Source organism: Gallus gallus, chromosome 2 (genome assembly GCF_016699485.2).
Source record: "Gallus gallus isolate bGalGal1 chromosome 2, bGalGal1.mat.broiler.GRCg7b, whole genome shotgun sequence".
NCBI lineage: Eukaryota > Metazoa > Chordata > Aves > Galliformes > Phasianidae > Gallus > Gallus gallus.
In genome coordinates, this window is record NC_052533.1 from 146,140,853 (window position 1) to 146,158,444 (window position 17,592).

A 17,592-nucleotide genomic window follows, 5' to 3' on the forward strand; every position below is an offset into this window, starting at 1 on the left:
CTCATGATTCATGGTGTGCTGCTTTTTTGCTGGTGCAGCTCTCATGAGAGAAAGGCACAGATGCACATAGAGCATTCAGGCTACTTGCATGCATACATCTGGTGGTGAAATGGGGTCAGCGTGAAGGATATGTCAGTGTTAGGACAGGACAAAAAGAATAGGACACCGAGGGGAAGGCAATTGCTGGTCCTCTTCTGCTGGATACCCTGCAATTGTTCTGTCTGGAGATGCAGTAAGGAAAATAGGAGAAAACAAGGGAAACCTTTTGCTAGAGCCTGGGAAGAGGGGATAGACCATTAGGGTGGAAGGAGAGAGCAGGAGGAATTATGGGGCTGGGAAGCACAGTTAAAATAAAAAGATGCTACATTTAGCTATCTGGGCAATTAATGATAATTCCAAGATCAAAAATAATTATTGCAATTAGTGCGTTATGGATTTATTTATGTAGCTGCTCAAGAAAGAGGAAAATTATCTAACCACACTGTTGAAACACTCTGGAGAGCCAAGGAATTGATTCTTAAATAAAAAAGGAATACTTCAGGAGCGTGAGCACAAGAGATGTTCTGGGTGAGCAAAAGCCCTCCTGGATTTTCAGCAGTTACTGGGGTGGTTTATGCTACAAATAATTTTGTACATGTAAACATCTTTCCTGATTACATTGATCTATACAGGCTGAATCTTTACTCTCACATCCTCTCCTGTCCCCTAAATTTAGTTCCAAATCTTCCGACTATTATTACTGTAACTATTTTTATTCTTCCAGTTTGCAAAACAGTGTTGATGTGAATTAGAGCAGATGCACAGACGATAGCAATGAATTGTAGAGAGAAGGAGAGAGACTGCAAACCTATCTCAAGAGATTATATTGCATCGAAAAGGTGAGTCGAGTCCATCAGGCACTTCTTCAGATTGTAATGCTAATATAAAGAAATAGAAATCAAAATCTTCCCTCCGTTCACAGCTGAACCTCATTAGGAAATGCAGTTATATATACAAAATCAGAACCATGTCCTAAGTACTTGATTTTCGTATGCAGGCTGCATGAAGGGAAGCAGCTTTAATAAATTGTGCTACATTTGGAAAAGCCATTTTAATTCTCTAATTAGCATGCATACAATGAAAACTAACTGTGCATGTTTGTGTATACACATATCCAGAAGAGAGTTTAATGAACTGTATCTATTGCAAGCGAAATTGAAGTTTCGTTTTCTCTGTGCTGTACCCTGTGATGCAAGTTTCAATGCCACAACACACATTTCCGCATATAAAATACCTTTCTTGCTCCTTTTCTTTCTTTTCCTCTTCAATTCACTGACTTTGGCAAAGAGGAAAAAAAAGGAGAGAAAGGAAAAAGCTACACAAGTACTCAAGCCTGGCTTCACATTAAAAAGCAACAAAACAAACAACCCACACAAAACCACAAAAACACATCTTTCACTGTGGGCCATCATTTCCTGTTATCTACCTACCATTCTCTGCTACCCGAAACCAGCACAAGCAAAGCTTTATACAATCAATACATGTCTTACTATCATTAATCACCAACAGAAAGGAACAAAATTAAGTAAGCCTGACAAAAAAAGCGCCCGGCTATGAATAAAAGGATGGAAGAAAGGGAGAGGATAGATGAGGGGAAAAAATGAAAAGGTTGGGACACAGAGAAATGTGTAGCAATTCAAAACAGACTCACAGTCCGTCCTGCAGTTCTTGAGTATCATTGGAGGTCCCCAGAGATCGAAGACTTCTTTCCAGAGAGGTCACTGTCAACAGCAGAGAAAGAAAAGGAGCATTTTTCAAAGAAAAACATACTGGGTTTTCATTCATCTTTTAATTTATTTCCTTTCTAAACCATACAGTGAATTAGTGTTTGAACAAGTACCTTGTGACAATATAAGGCAATGCCAGTTAACACAAAAGGGATAAAAGTGAGTCCCCAGGACGTGATGATTCCATGGGTGGTGTGACAGGATAGAATAACTACTAATTAATAATTATTCACTACTCCAAATAACCTCCAAGAAGTTGAGTTCTATCATTCATTCTAATATCTTTTAACTCATTCTTCAAGACTTTTACGAGTGATTCAAATCAGAGCTAGAAGTAGGAAAGATGGTTTGTATTGCAATACACAATAACTTCACATTTAAGAAAAGAAATGCATAAATATTTGTGTGTGCTCACAGTCACATCTTCTTTTCAGATTAACAGAAGATCATTTCTTTTGAACTCAAGATATCAAGTATGTAAAGCACTTTAAGACATTCCACAATGAAAGATGCAAAATGAATGACATTCTTACTCTTTACATGTGGGACTGTCTTGGGATGCTTCCAACTGTAAGAACTTATGACCCTGTTATAAGTTACACTTCAATACTTATGGAACAAAAAGAACACATAGCTAACATGGGTCAACTATTCCAGTAGAAATTTAAGACATCCATTATTTTAATGACTACAGACTCGGTCTCGGTCTGTAATTCTGAACAAGTCACTTAACTGTTTTTCCACTGACAGGAAAAAACAAATTTCCTCTTTTCTTCTGGGCTTCTGTGGGTTGACACCAAAAGACATACAGACACAAAAAGGGACCTAATGAACTAATTAATGTCCTTGGACAACATGAGTATCCAAACAAGCTCGAACACCAACAGATATTTTCACCTTGCTTACTGTACTGCTAGATCTCAAAAGCATATTTCAGTATAGAGTTTTATAATTCACTGAGACAAAACCTTAAGTAACTGTCTACAATTGAGCTAATAATTATTATACTTTGCTGGACATACAACATTTTAAAGAATAAACTGACAGTCTTAACTAATAGCCATTTGCTTCTCTAGGATAAGAACACTGATCCTGCAAAGATCTCACAGATATTATAATTTCCTCTTTCTGCTCTGTAATCCTAACAACTCAAGTCTCTCATGCAAAGTCTCTCTGTCTATTTCAAAGACAAAACATAGCATCATCTAAAAATACTCCAGGACCCAACAACCCTTTGGGGCACTTCAGAGCATGGTGCTTATGCGAATGTCATTGGAGAATGCAGAGTGAGTTAAGGAAGCAAAAGTGTTTGCGTGTACACTGAATTTCTAAGAATGTTTTAATGTCATATGTGCAGCTCAAGGAGGGAGAACATCAGCTAGAGCATCCAGGCACCTTTCTAACCCAAGCTGCAAAACCAAGGAAACTCATGAAGCTACCACTCTGTCAGCATCTTTCTAGACAAGAACAAGAGCTTGAGGGAAGACAAACTTGATATGCAGGTGCTTCTTTGCAAAAGCAGAATGGATCTTTTCTACTGCCTGCCTTGGAGAACAATGAAGGAGGAAGCAGTTTTCCTATTGCACTTATCTGACTGAACTGCCTGAGACTTTGCACACAACATTTCACCCTGGGACAAACACAAGATCTTCCACATTTCTTAAATATTCTGGAAAACACACATACACACAGAAAGATCTGAGACAGGAATGCAAGAGAGGAGAAAAGCACTTGTCAGTCAGGTGAGAAAATGACTCTGGTTTAAGCAAAATTTGATCTAACTTGGAGGTTTTAGTTAAAGAACAGGGCAGATGTAACACTAAAGGACATGGTTTAGTGGGCATTGTAGTTATGGGTTGATGGTTGGACTAGATAATCTTAGTGGTCCTTTCCAACCTTAATGATTCTATGATTCCAGAATTCTGTTTATATAAACGTCAGTAATCTCAATAGGACAAGCTCTGGAACAGCCAAAATGTTGGCATTTGATGTGGTTCTTACCTGGGAAATAGAAGAACTGAAATGCAAACTTGAATCTCCTGGATCTTAGTGTAACAGCTCTTTCATATTTTGGGATAGAACTACCTTGCTTTGGCTAAGATTAGCTCTACTGAAATCTGCATGGTTCTTGTGCTGGATATGGAAAGACCTTCGGCATTTACCAGTTCTGAACATGTGAGCTACCAAAGAAGCAACACATCAAGACGCGCTGGAGCAATGCCATGAAGACAGTGGTAGAACAGACTTCTTACTTCACAGGCCTTGCATATTTAATATTTAAAAGGTATATGCTAGTCTTCCAAGATGAGGCATGTTCCACAGAGGTCACACTGCTGTTGGACTTGCATTGATTTACATAAACTGAGACTTTGGCACCGGCTGCCTACATCATCAAAATCTTTAAAATCAATGGGGGATGAGAAACTACCCTAAGATGGAAATGGAGACTTTATCACACCTGTGGGATGTTGAAAAATCCTTTGCTCAGCCTCTCAGATCAAGGTAATGGGATTGCATGTGGCACCAATCTGTCATGGGGAGATATGAATAAGCAAGTAACAGGAATTAGAGAGGGAAGAGACCCATTAGAGGACTCATATTCTCCATTTGGGCAGAACAGCTCTGATTCTTGCAGTATACCCTCCAGTGGTCAGCCCTTTAGCCACAAGGCATCAAGCCAGCTCCTTTTATAAGAGTTTATTTATTTATTGGAACAGGCTGCCCAGAGAAGTGATGGAGTAACTGTCCCTGGAGGTTTTAAAGAAATGGAGATGCAGCACTGAGGCACATGGTTTAGTGGGCATGGTGGGGATGAACTGATGGTCAGACTAAATGATCTTAGTGGTCTTTTCCAACCTCCTATGATTCCATTCATAAGGCATTAGTGAGAGTCAGCTGCAAAAACTTCATTAAAAAAAGCAGAAAAAAAATTGCTATCAAGCAGACAAACTCAGCTGGTACTTGATCTTCTATTTGTGCTGCTTTCTCCTCTCAAAATGAAAAATCAACTGAGTAAGTCAAAGACTTATCAGACAACCTTCTCTATGCTCAACGGGGAAAGTCTCTGAAGAATTAGACAAAGAGAAAGCAGATGCAAAGTATGGGTAAAAGTTCCCACTACCCCTTGACAGTTCTCTAAGAGATGGCATAAAAGAAAATGTCCCTACGTTCATGAACTGGCAGTAGAATGATCCAGTAGCTCATAAACAGAAGCAATGGTTCTGCCTAAGGTTTTTATTCAACACGCAAGAAAGATGTCCATTTTCATAGCAGAAAAGGGGAGCACGAGGCATTTCTATGTAAGTTCTGCCAAGATCAGCTCAGAGCTGCAAAGATTCTCCTTGGTCAGAAGCCAAGGCCTAAAACGGCCAAGATGAATTTAAATCACCTCAAAGGCTCAGATTTCTGCAAAAATAGTAAGGAGAGCAAAAAGAATTCCAAATACAGAAGCACAGCATAGAGAGTTCATAACACCTTTAGCCTGTCAGTGCAGAGAAGAGCATTTCACATGCCTGATTTGGTCTTCAAACACAATGGAGAACCTGGAAGACCCAAAAGAGTTTGGAGTAAGGGAGGAAAAGAGAAACTGTGACTGGATTTATGCAACCCTGAAGGACGTTCAATGCACCATGCCTGGCACAACAGGAGCACAGGGCAACATCTGGTGAGCATCTGCAATGCAACCACTCACTTCTTGCTCAGCTGCTTGTGTGCTGGTACATAAAAGCAGCACTGATTTTTGCTACGTGCTCTGAGACAGAGCTTGCTGGGTTTACTGAAGAGACCATATGGTGCAGTTGTGCAAGGCAGAAGGGATCCTGGGCATCCTTTCCCATTTTACACCTCTACAAAGTTCTTCATCTAGACTGGATTAGCTTTGTAAAATTTCAGCAGTACATTCAGCAACTCCTCCCCTGCAAAGGTGGACCCACTGCTGGGGAAGGGTTTGTGAAGAAGATGCACACAAGTTGAATCGAACTTCCTTTAGCAGACAAAAATAACAGAGGTGGTGAACAGTATAGTATCTTATGGGCATTTATTCAACCTAAAAGCACTTTAAAAAGCATTATAAATTCATAGATTCATGGATTTTAAAGGCCAGAGAGAGCTATTTTGATTATCCTGTCTGATTTCCTACCATAAAATTTTGTCCCATCACTCCTACGTTGAGACCATAGACTGCAGCTGGACTAAAGTATCTCTTATAAAAAGACATTTGAATCTTGATTTAAAGGTTCGAAGCCACACCGCATCCATCACGTCCCTCCAATAAGCAGTTCTAATGGCTAGTTACCCGCATACAGAAAGATTGAATTTGTCTAACTTTGACTCCTATCTCCTGATCTCATTATGTGTGAGAATGTTAGATTAATGAGCCCTATGTATCTATTTGATGTCTTTCTTCCCAGAGAGGTACTTACATACCATGATCAAGCCCTCTCAGATGTCTCAAACAGAAATTTGGATGGCATGCATTTTGAAGTCCGATTTGCAGACTTCAAACAATTGCCTTAGCTTTTCTCTGTAACCTCTTCAATTTTACAAAATAGTTTTAAGTATAGGCATCATCAATACATGCTTCAGAGAGCACTCTGTACAGGCAACTCCAGTAGAAAGCAAATCTTCACGCACTCTATACTGTCTTCAGAGGAGAAATAAAGACCACCCAAAATTACTCAAAACCTAATTGAAGGGATAAATGTAATTACAGCAAAGAACAAAAGTAGAAATTGGATTGCAGCATTTCAACGAAGATGATGCACTCATCTTAAGGATTTCTCAGCGTAAATTCCACTCAAAGAGCAGGAATTGGGATTACTGCTCGGATATACTTTGTCAGCCCTAACCTGGCGAGCTTGGGTACTGACAGCATACAAGCAGCCTGCAAAACTTCACAATGAATCCTTCGTTGCCAACAGCCAGAATACTACTATATCATCATTGTCAAAGTAACACCATTAGTGCTGGAAAAAGTAAGACCGGTGCTAACTCAGGTTTTTCATTATAATAAAGCCATACCCACATCTGTAAGCCAAGTACCATTGACCACAGTTGGGAGGTTCAAGTTGCCACAGGTCAAGACATCGAGGTTTTCAAGGAAAAGATCAGGTAAAAGGACTGAGGAGTCCTTGTGGACAACAAGTAGAACTTAAACCAATAAGGTGTTTTTCCAGCAAAGAAAGGAATTGTATCTCAGGCTGCATTAAAGGGTAGGACTTCCACTCTGCTCAGCCCTGGGTAGGTCATACCTGGTTTAGTGGATCCTGTTCTGGGCTCCACAGTACAAGAGAGACATGGACATACTGGTGAGAGTCTAATGAAGGGGCACAGAGCTAATGAAGGGACAAGAGCACATCTGCTACAAGGATTGGTTGGAACAGATGACTTCCAGAGCTCTCTTCCAATCACAACCACTCTGTGATTGTATGAATTTCTCGACCTTCTGTAGTACATGGTTATACCTCATCCCAAGTACTGTAAGTCCCGTTACTGCTCTCCACTATCACACAGGACATACAAAAGTGCAGCACAAAGGTGACTTTCAGTGGCTGAATTTCTCAACTTGTACTCCTTGAAGAAGGCTGCCAAACTTGTGGTATACAAGTCGTTTTCCAGAGAACCATAAATAACATGTTCCTTAAACAACTGTTTGTACAACCACCAAAGAACAAAAACAAAACAAACAAACAAAACAAAACAAAAAACAATCATGAAGTGTCCTTTCCCTATTTTTGCCTTTGACTCATTTAGAATAGTCTTGTATGTGTAGCAGAACTACTGAAGAATCACAGACTCATGCAGAGGATCTCTGGACATCTCTAGTCGAACATTCTGCTCCAAGAAGGCCCATTTGAAAGCAAGGTCCTACTCCATCTCTGAATATCTCCAAGAACAGAGATCCCACAGCCTTCCTGGGCCCTCACTGCCATTTTTAATCAACCACATGGCCAGAACTCTTTTCATCACATTGAACTGTGGAGTTCTGTGTTTCATCCTGTGCTTACTGCCTCCCATTCTTCCACCATGAGCATCTGATAGACGTGGCTCCATTTTCTACAGTTTCTCTATAGTTTCCCACCGAGCAGAGATGACAATAAGATCATTGTAAATTCATGTTCAACTTCTGATTCACCAGTACTCCCAGATCTTTTCTTCAAAATGCCTTTAAAGCAAGCAAACACCTATCCTGTCTTCTTGCAGGGGGTTATTCCATCTGAAGGCACAACAAAAAAGTGTGAAGAATTATTTTTCTTCTGATTTTACACCAAACCAGGTACCCAAACACCCTCATAGAGTCTACCCAGCACCTGGTTTCACCTTCAACTTCACCTTCTGGGATAATGGAGAGCAGCGAAGTATGACTGGTGAGAAGTATTTCTGTGCTACAGAAGGTCCTGAAGCTCTGACTCAAGATGAAGATGACTGTCAAAAGCAAACTCATATCTATCAATCCCTTACAGTCATAAAAAAATGCGTGCTCAAACTTGCCTGGCAGATGGAGGCATGACTGTACGGTAGCATGCAAAAATCTTTATAGACAAATAATGCCTGCATTTCAGAAGAATTGCTTCCCATCCTCCTAGCAAAGATCCCTTACTAGAAAGATTGGGACCTTTCCCCAGGATACATGAGGAGAATTAAAACAATTTGTGAGGCACTAAGATCCCTTCTTTGCATCCCATCCAGCTCTCTCCTACCTGACGCCGTTATACACAGATCAGATCAGAGAGAGAAGCTGATCTGGAGATTCAGAACATCAGCACTCAATGATCTTAAACCCTTGTGTGGCAGTAGTGCTTTAGAACTGGGATACAACAACATTAACTGCTATTCAACATCAGTTTTTATCTATCTGCAAAATGCAGCTCTGCATTCTATCCCAGCGAGGCACTGATGAGCCAGAGCATGTCTCCAAAGGAGGAAAGAACTCTGCACCTCCCCTGTGCTGGGAAATATGAGGAGGAATAGCATCACTGCTCAATCTTCAGTGAAGAGTAATAGAAGAGCTTTGGTGTTGGTGTTTTTATAAGGGAGATAGATGTTTCGCAGGTTTGTATGACAGGCTCTGAACACCGTAGTGCTGCAACACATTAGAAAATGAGCCTGGCTTGTTCCACCTTTCTGCATTCTAACTCCCTATTGTAACAGATGACACGATTAAAAATAGAAAAGGATGTGGTCTCAGTAAGAATTGGAATATATCTGAGCCTGTTTAATGCAACATATGGTGGAATATTTTTACATCTTATAATGAACTGCGTATTGGACATGTGCTGGTGCTCATGAGATGCAGCAGCAAGAAAACTGCATTAATATTTGCTCCCTGACAACAGGAGCTGTCACACACCGTGTACACGCACAGGAGTCATCAGCAGGACAGCACACAAACGACCAAGAAACCTCTCATTATACGCACCACTGGAGTTAATTCGGAAGACATTGGCAGAAGTCTCCTGAAAAAGTTCCTGTAGTTCACTGGGATCAATCTGGGTGGCTGCAAAGACAAAAAGGGAGATCTGTTAATACTGGAGACCACCATCGCTTTGAAAGGGTCTCTAAACTCCCAGCACAGCCTCTGAAAGGGAATGACCAGCAGAGAATATCTATGATAGAGCCGTCACCAAAATATTATATTTTATATACGCACAGGTTATGGCAAGGATGATGTGCTGTCACACTCAGTGCAGGGAATTGTCAATACTACCACCTGCAAAATGCTACCTGATCACACAGAGAAATACCGGTAACACAGGGCTAGAGCATCACACAAGGAAGACAGATTTTCTCCTCGAAGCAAAATTCTTGTAGGAAAAATCATACTTGCTCATCTCAATCACAGTGTTGCTTCAACAGGAAGAGGACTGATGGGGAGCCCTACTCTGTCCCAGCAGACTGTGCAAATCATTTGCTGCTCAGCTGAATGATGTAATAAAAGACTGAATCCAAACTCCTGCATGCTCTCTTTAATGAAAATGCTCATTAGCCATTAATTCATCAATGTGGGTTCCTCCTCACTGGAAATTTAGCCCAATCAGGGGGTCCAATGGAGCTTTACATACTGTCGGATTATACAACATGCACTGGAAAGACAGATGCCTTTGCCAGCATCATCAGGAGAGTAAAGGCAATGATCAGATGCACCAGATATGGCTTATATGGATCAAAGCAGCCTCTGCAGGAATTATTAGCAATTGCAATAGAAACATTTCTGCTCATTTATCAAGTGAGCATAGGAGAACTGCAAATGAATGAGAAACTGCAAGCACAACAATATGAATAGGTAGAGCAAGGTCCTGCCTTCAGAAAAGGGAGAGGAAGCAATGAGAAGGAAAAAACGTTTGGGGCAGGTGGTGGATGAGAGCTCACACGAGTCCTCTGCATTCATCTTCCTGCACAGCATCCCTGGGATAGGCTTCTCTTATTATTTGTTCCTGACCCCAACAGCAAGGTTTAAGGAGACAGTGCCCAGAATTGCTACTGGTGCTGCTCACGTCACTTTTCCAGGTCCCACTTTGGCCAAGATACCCAACACAGGTACAGAATGAGCACAGAAGGTTTGAGTGCTTGGTTTAGTTTTGATGTCTTTTTTTGTTTGTATTCTTATCTTCATTCCCCAACATAAAGCCCCATAAAACTACTTGAGGTCCTCCAACGCTTCATCATTCCAGAGAAAGGTGGGTGTGAGGCTGGACTGGGCTATACTACAGGGAAAGGACATCTCACGTACATGAACCTTTAAAAAGGGTCATACTTTGGTGGATATTAATCACCACAGAAAGTCTTTTGTCTACTTGCATTTTTGGAAGGAGCTCTAGAGCAGATTTTCCCAAGGTTTAGCCCCATTTGGCCCCCACCTGGGTCAGCTCTTGCAGTTTTATGGAAAACTGTTCTACCACAAATGTTGGCCAAGCTCAAAGCACCACAGCCCTTGTCCAGTTGACATGCTACAGTGCATTTAAACAGCTGCTTTTATTGGCACGTTGCACCTCTGAGCTGAAGCATTACAGATACTCAGATAGGAGCTGTAATTCGTATTTCCAGGCAGCAGACTGTGACTGCAACACAGTCTGCATCCCTTAACCAGATCTCCCAGTGCTGTTAAAATGCCATGCTCCCAACATGCATTTGAAAGAGCAGAGCGTCAGCAATGGGGCAAGGCAAAAACTCTGAATCAGGAACAAAACAAAGAGCCCTCCTAATGCACTGCTAAGGGTGGCCCTGAGGATACATCCCTCAATGCTTGCACAGAATCATAGGATCATTAAGCTTGGAAAAGACCTCCAAGATCATTATATTCAACTGTCAACCCATCCCCACCATATCCACCATATCCACCAAACTATGTCCCCCAGTGCCATAATTCCAGGGACAGTGACTCCACCACTTCACTGGGAGGCCTGTTCCAATGTCTGACCACACTTTCAGAGGATAAATGCTTCCCAACATCCAACCTAAGCCTTTTCAGTCACTACCCAAGGCCACTACCTCTTGTCCTATCATCACTAGTTACCCATGAGAAAAGGCCAACCCCCAGTTTACTACAACCTCCAAGCCGCTACAACCTCTTTCATGGAGTTGCAGGAAGTGATACGGTCTCCCCTGAACTTTTTTCTCTCTATGCCAAACAATCCCAGTTCCCCCAATCACCCCCCATAAGACTCGTGCTCTAAATCCCTCATCAGCTTTGTTGACCTTCTCTGGACGTAAAGAACACAGAAATGTTAGCAGCTGAGAAAAGAGCTTTTAGAAGCTTCCGTGTTTTGGTACTATGGGCCATGAAGTAGCACAAGATATGGACATGTTGAAAGAGCCCAACATGGTGCTGCAAGGCCTCGAGCAGTTCCACTGGGAGGAGAGGCTGAAAGAACAACCAGGGGGTTTCCCATTGCCTCTCACCCATCCCACATGCAGCAATACTTGTGTGAGACAATTCAGCCCCAACCCAGCCATAAATAAAGTCCTGGATCAGACTGTCAGGTTGACACAAATCCAGAGCATTAAATGGTGTTTAATCAAAGTGCACAGGGTCTTATTGCTAGAGGTTTTCCCACTCTTCTCTTTTCACAGTTCCTCCTAAATCAGCTTTCCCAGACACCACTTTCCTACACTTTATATATGGGGCTATATAACACAAGAAATTAGCTTGGGCTTACCTGTCCCCTAGGAATTGCACTTGTTACTAACAAGATCCAGCTTTCATTAAATCACTGAGAAAGGAGCAGAAGCAGATAAGATTTTAGATCTTTATGGACAGCACTGACCCTGGTTTGGGGTATTTTTGACATAACTCAAATTTCTGGGTTAGTCATATGGCACGATGGGCTCCATCAGAGGCTACTGTACATCGTGGATATGATATGGCTTCAGTCTGTTTATAAATCTCTAATTGCGTGGGGAATGATACTTAGTGATAGAGGTTTTTTGAATGAGGTGGTTTTTTTTTGGGGGGGGGGGAGAGGGGGAAGAAGGGTTTATTTATATGCTTATTTCCATTCTTTCCTTAAACATCCATCAGTGTTAAAAGCCCTGAATCTGATATATTTTTATCCTGGCCCAGGGATCCTGTGTCCATATGCTCATAAGAACTTCGATGATGAAGCCCCAGATGAAGCATGATGCAATCAAGTCAGGGTTGTAAACTTCTCCAAGTCCTGAATTACAAGAACTGAGCAAGACACAGTACAATATTAACCCTTCCCCTCCCCCTGAAATAACACAAATTGCAGACTTAATTTATTTCCAAATTCAAAATATCCAGCAGAAACCTCTGGGGAGGGTCATTTAAAATGCCAAGCATACCCAAAAGCAAAAGTAAAATAACTGAATGCTGCAAAAAACTGAAGCAGCATTCATTTCGGTGCCATACACACCTACATTTTGTTGGAACTAGATGACCTAGTGGTTGGCAACCCTGAACATAGCAAGGGGGTTGAAACTCGATGATCACTGTGGTCCTTTTCAACCCAGGCCATTCTATGATTCTATGATTCTATGACCCTTAAGGTCCCTTCCAACCTAAGCCATCCTGTGGTTCTATGACTTTGGAGTTCCTGTAACACCAAGAGAAAGTAACACTGAGCAGCACCATGTGCCCACCATTGGCCAGAATTTCCACAAACACACTTTGAAAATGCAGTGCTCAGAGAATTGCTATCTGATAAAACTACACTGCATCTGGCTTACAAGATCTTGCCCTGCCCTTGGACTTTTTGCGTTAGAAAATTCTGCTAGTTCTGGCTGTCTTTTGTTTTCATTTTAGAGAAGAAAAGAACATAGTAACAGGGATGTTGTTTTAAACTGCTGCTGCAATTTTCAGCTTCCACACATCAAGCAGAAATGTTGTAACTATTCATGGAGGACTCAGCAGTCCAAGCAGACAAGCAAAACAATTTAAAAACAGCAGCAAAAAGCAAAGCAAAAATGCATCTGTACTGCCAAGCTAAGTGAAGACATAGCACGAATAAGAAAAAAAAAGAGAATGTGAGGCACATTTGTGTCTACTAAAAAATTAAATGTCTTTGACTACATAAAGCAAGTGCTAAAATATTACGATTCCCCAAGAAGGACTGTGAGGTTGCTGATATGCAGTAAATACTTTGCATGCGCCAGTGCTAATAGAGGTCGAGGCCACAATGGGGGAAAGGTGACTTTTAATTACGCTTCAGGTTCTGAAAGTTTGCAGTGGAAATTATACAGAATTTCACGTGCAAATCACTTCTTCTCTGCTTCCCTAATTGCCAAGAACAGTTTTCCAGTATTTTCCCCATTTGCAGAAACCCCATGGCAAGGGAAAGGAAAACCCAACTTAGCAAATATTGATTAGTCAATCTATTTATTTAATAGAACCAAAGAATCATAGAATCATTACGGCTGGAAAAGATCTATATGATCACGTAGTCCAATCATCCACTTACTGCCCACTAGCCATAACCCTCAGTGCCACATCTCCATGTTTCTCGAGCACCTCCAGACTCCACCACCTCCCTGGGCAATTCATCTGCTAGAGCAGTGGCAGGTAACAATGACATTTCTGATATTTTCCTACCAATTAATGATTCTTCTGTCCTTTGCTTGAAAAATAATACAGACATCCACATCAATGCAGCAAAGGGAAAGGTTGAGCGCTTAACCCCATGCCCTACCAAAGCGAAGTGTATTCACTGTGATCTGTTGAACTGCAACAGTTGCCCAAGGAGGTTGTGGATGCCCCATCCTTGGAGGCATTCAAGGCCAGACTGGATGTGGCTCTGGGCAGCCTGGTCTACTGGTTGGTGACCCTGCACATAGCAGGGGGGTTGAAACTGGATGATCACTGTGGCCCCTTTTAACCCAGGCCATTCTATGATTCCATGATTCTATGTATGCATTCTGAGTCCTGTCCTGAGCTGGGTCCTGTTGCTGTCATTAGGGAGCAGGGATTAGTACTCTTCAGACTGACTAAGAAAAAAGAAAAAAAAAAAAAAAAAAAAAGAAAAAAAGAAACAGAAAAAGAAAAAATGGAAACCATAAATATCCATGTGAAACACAAACGTTTTTCCATGGCCAGGATCAGGCTGTACAGGGCTCTGAGCACCCTGATGTAACTATAGGTGTTCTTGTTCATTGCAGAGGAGTTGGACTAGATGATCTTTAATGGTCCCTTCCAACTCAAATGATTCTATGACTCTATGCCACTCCGGAGGAGGAAAATGCTGACAATGCACATTGGCATCCTTGCAGTCTCAAGTCTTTGACAGTCCACTATTAGCTTCAACCACCATTGACAACTGTTTAGCAGAGGAAGGAGAAATTTAAAGGAGCTGGCAGGCAGAAATGTTTTTTGGTTCCTCTACAAGACAAGCTAAATGCAAAATCTGCAACAGCTTATAAGGTCTTTTCTTTGCTGATCTGGATATAATTAATATCCAACGGGAATAGCAAGAGGTCCAAGACAACACGCATGGCAAAGGTATCTATGTGAACATCCTTATGCTTAATGCTAATGAAAACTGCTGTGTTCCTCATGTTAATCTTTGTTGCCTATTAATTATTTCACACTAATTTGAAGCTCCTAATGGCTTTTCTGCAGCCAGGTGAAGTCAATTGCCTCCATGAACTCAATTTTGTCACAAACACAAAATAACTCAAAAGTTACAGAAAAGAAGAGGCAATAGTTACAGTGACTGTAATAGAAATGGAAAACAGAAAACGAGACAAGCATTCAATCTTTCTACTTACAATGCAAAACGAGACCGTAGTAAAGCAGCTCAGCACCTCAGTTTTTTAACACAAATATCCCCAGTGCACCACCTTGAGCTTTGTGTGTCTCCGCAAAATAAAAGACAGCCACAGATTTCCTGCATCTGCATTTGGCTCATTGGAAAGATTTATCTGAAGCTGGAACACTACCTTTTCCTAGAAGAAAACAACAACAACAACAACAAAATCCTAAATCCTCAGTTTACCTCTACCCGAAAGGATTAAATACAGTTAGTTTTGCCTGTGCTGAAATCCTATGTCTTAACCCTTTCACGACCTGGTTAAACAGACACATCTCGCCCATTAACAACCTTTCCTAGGACAAGGAGATCCATTGGAAGGCTTCAATTTCCCTCCTGAACACTTTTCATGGCATTGACCTAAGCTATCCAAGAGACTCTTTCCTGAAGACCAAGAAAGGGGACGAAGAGTAAATACAAAACAGCACTTGTCATAGGGAGGACAGAGAAAGAAAATGCCCCAGAAAACATGCTAACACACAGGCAAGCCACCTTTGTTTGTGGCTGTGCACCAACTGACTATCCTGTGGCATCTAGGACTCATCCAGAGCAATCCTTCCCATGGATGCTCTGGTGTCTACTACTTCATTCCATACTAGCATCAAAAGGATCAACTACAAGCGTGTTTTGATAGGACTTTACTCAAAAAACATGGCATAAAATACAGGAGAAATGGAAGGGAAATGAAAGAAGTTTGCATTGTGTCTAATGTTGCAAAGTTGCTCCTGGCATGCAAGCTTAGGAGGTTTTTATTTCCTCCTGTTGAAGTTTGAGTGAAATAAGTGATAATGAGAAATGTAATCAACAATCACACTCATCAAGAAGCATGCTTTCCATCAGCATTGGAAAATGTGATGCTGTTTCAGGTGGAAATTCTCTGAAGATCCTTCTACAGATTTCTACAGAGATTGGTATAAAAGACATGGGTCTCCTCTGCGTGGGCACAGCAGTTAGAGAGGGTCCAGACGAGGGCCACGAAGATGATCAGAGGGCTGGAGCACCTCCCCTACAAAGACAGGCTGAGGGAGCTGGGCTTGTTCAGCCTGGAGAAGAGAAGGCTGCAGAGTGACCTTATTGCAGCCTTCCAGTAACTAAAGGGAGCCTACAAACAGAAGGGGAGTCAACTCTTTGAAAGGACGGATAATAGCAAGACAAGGGGAAATGGCTTTAAGTTGAAGGAGGGAAGATTTAGGTTAGATATCAGGGGGAAGTTCTTTACCATGGGAGTGGTGAGGTGCTGGAACAGGCTGCCCGTAGATGCCATGGATGCCCTGTGTATCATGGAGGTGTTCAAGGCCAGGTTGGATGGGGCCCCAGGCAACCTGGTCTAGTATTAGGTAAACATGGAGGTTGGTGGCCCTGGCTGCAGCAGTAGGGTTGGAGCTTGATGATCCTTGAGGTTCCTTCCAACCCAAGCCATTCTGTGATTCTATTATTCTATGAATTTCACTTTTAACAAATGGGATGAAACCAGTGTTTGCATCTATCTTCTTCCAGCTCCCATTCTCACGCACTGGGGTCACTATACTAAAGAACTCAATTACCTTTAGATTAGCTCAGGGTTTCAGTTTGCACTGATGCTCATAAACTTCTGCACTTTTTAATGAAATTGCTTTCCTGTGTTGGTCAGGTTCCCCTCAGTGTACAAAGCAAAAAATTCCTACAGTCTTAGGAATGAATATAAAGATTCGATTTAAAGGAGAGAAGGTATCTCAGGTGGGAGAACTCACTTCATCCCACCCATCTGAAAGGGAAATATGGTTAAGTAGGAAAGCATCTGCCTCTTCTGCTTCTCCTCAGGAGAAAACCAAGCAGCCATGAGGTCAACCTCCCCTCAAAGCTCTGTCTTGAAGTAACTTACCCCCACCTTACCCATCACCAGATCCACTAGCAGAAAAAAATACAGAGCAAATGACACACACATACACACACATACACAAACAAAAATCAACAAACAAACAAACAAAAAAAAACTAAGATTCTTTTTCTTTCAATAGGATACCATAGCTAGAGAATGTTGACTAGGAGCAACAAACATTTTGTAATTTGTAAGCCAAATTTAGCACAGGGACTAAATTCAATGACTGCACAAGACCAAGGTAGCAAAGCAGACATGAAGAACCATTTTGTAATGCTAATAATCCCACGTGGTAATGCATTTTTGTCTTGTTCCCTATGACATAAAGAGTTTCCATTCATTAACCTTTTGAAATCTTCAAAGATTTGTGCTTTAGTTAACATGACCTCAGAGAAGCAACTGCAGTGTCCGCTTCAAGTGTTCCTAGTAGAACTAGAACATTTTAACTGGAGCTCACTATGGCTCTTTCTTAGAAGATCCTAGGAAGAAAGACAATTATATATACAATAAATTAAGAAAAATGGAAGCCAAGGAAAGAGGTTATCCAAAAAAGATTTTTCATGTAGTTGAGGTCTAGGGCAACGGGACCAAAATTCTGCAGCCCAGGAAGGGAGAAGCATCTCTTAGAAGAAGATAAAGGTGACAGTCATCTTCAAGTGACAGTCAACTGGTAGAGACAGTCAACTTCAAAAACTGTAATGCAGGATTA

At 41.5% G+C, this 17,592-nt stretch overlaps 1 protein-coding gene across 15 annotated transcripts in view; it reads right to left on the reverse strand.

Moving 5' to 3' along the window:
- TSNARE1 (t-SNARE domain containing 1) overlaps positions 1-17,592 on the reverse strand; it is a 483,485-nt gene that overhangs the window by 312,578 nt on the left and 153,315 nt on the right. For all 15 annotated transcript variants that reach the window (XR_005856948.2, XR_005856943.2, XR_003074075.3 and 12 more), the window contains 2 exons: positions 9,184-9,261; positions 1,691-1,760 (listed from right to left, as the gene is read on the reverse strand). Coding sequence is in view for 11 of the 15 variants with exons in the window: in XM_046931132.1 (XP_046787088.1) it covers positions 1,691-1,760; positions 9,184-9,261 (148 nt within the window). In the remaining 4 variants the exon portion in view is untranslated. The remainder of the gene's footprint in view (positions 1-1,690; positions 1,761-9,183; positions 9,262-17,592) is intronic.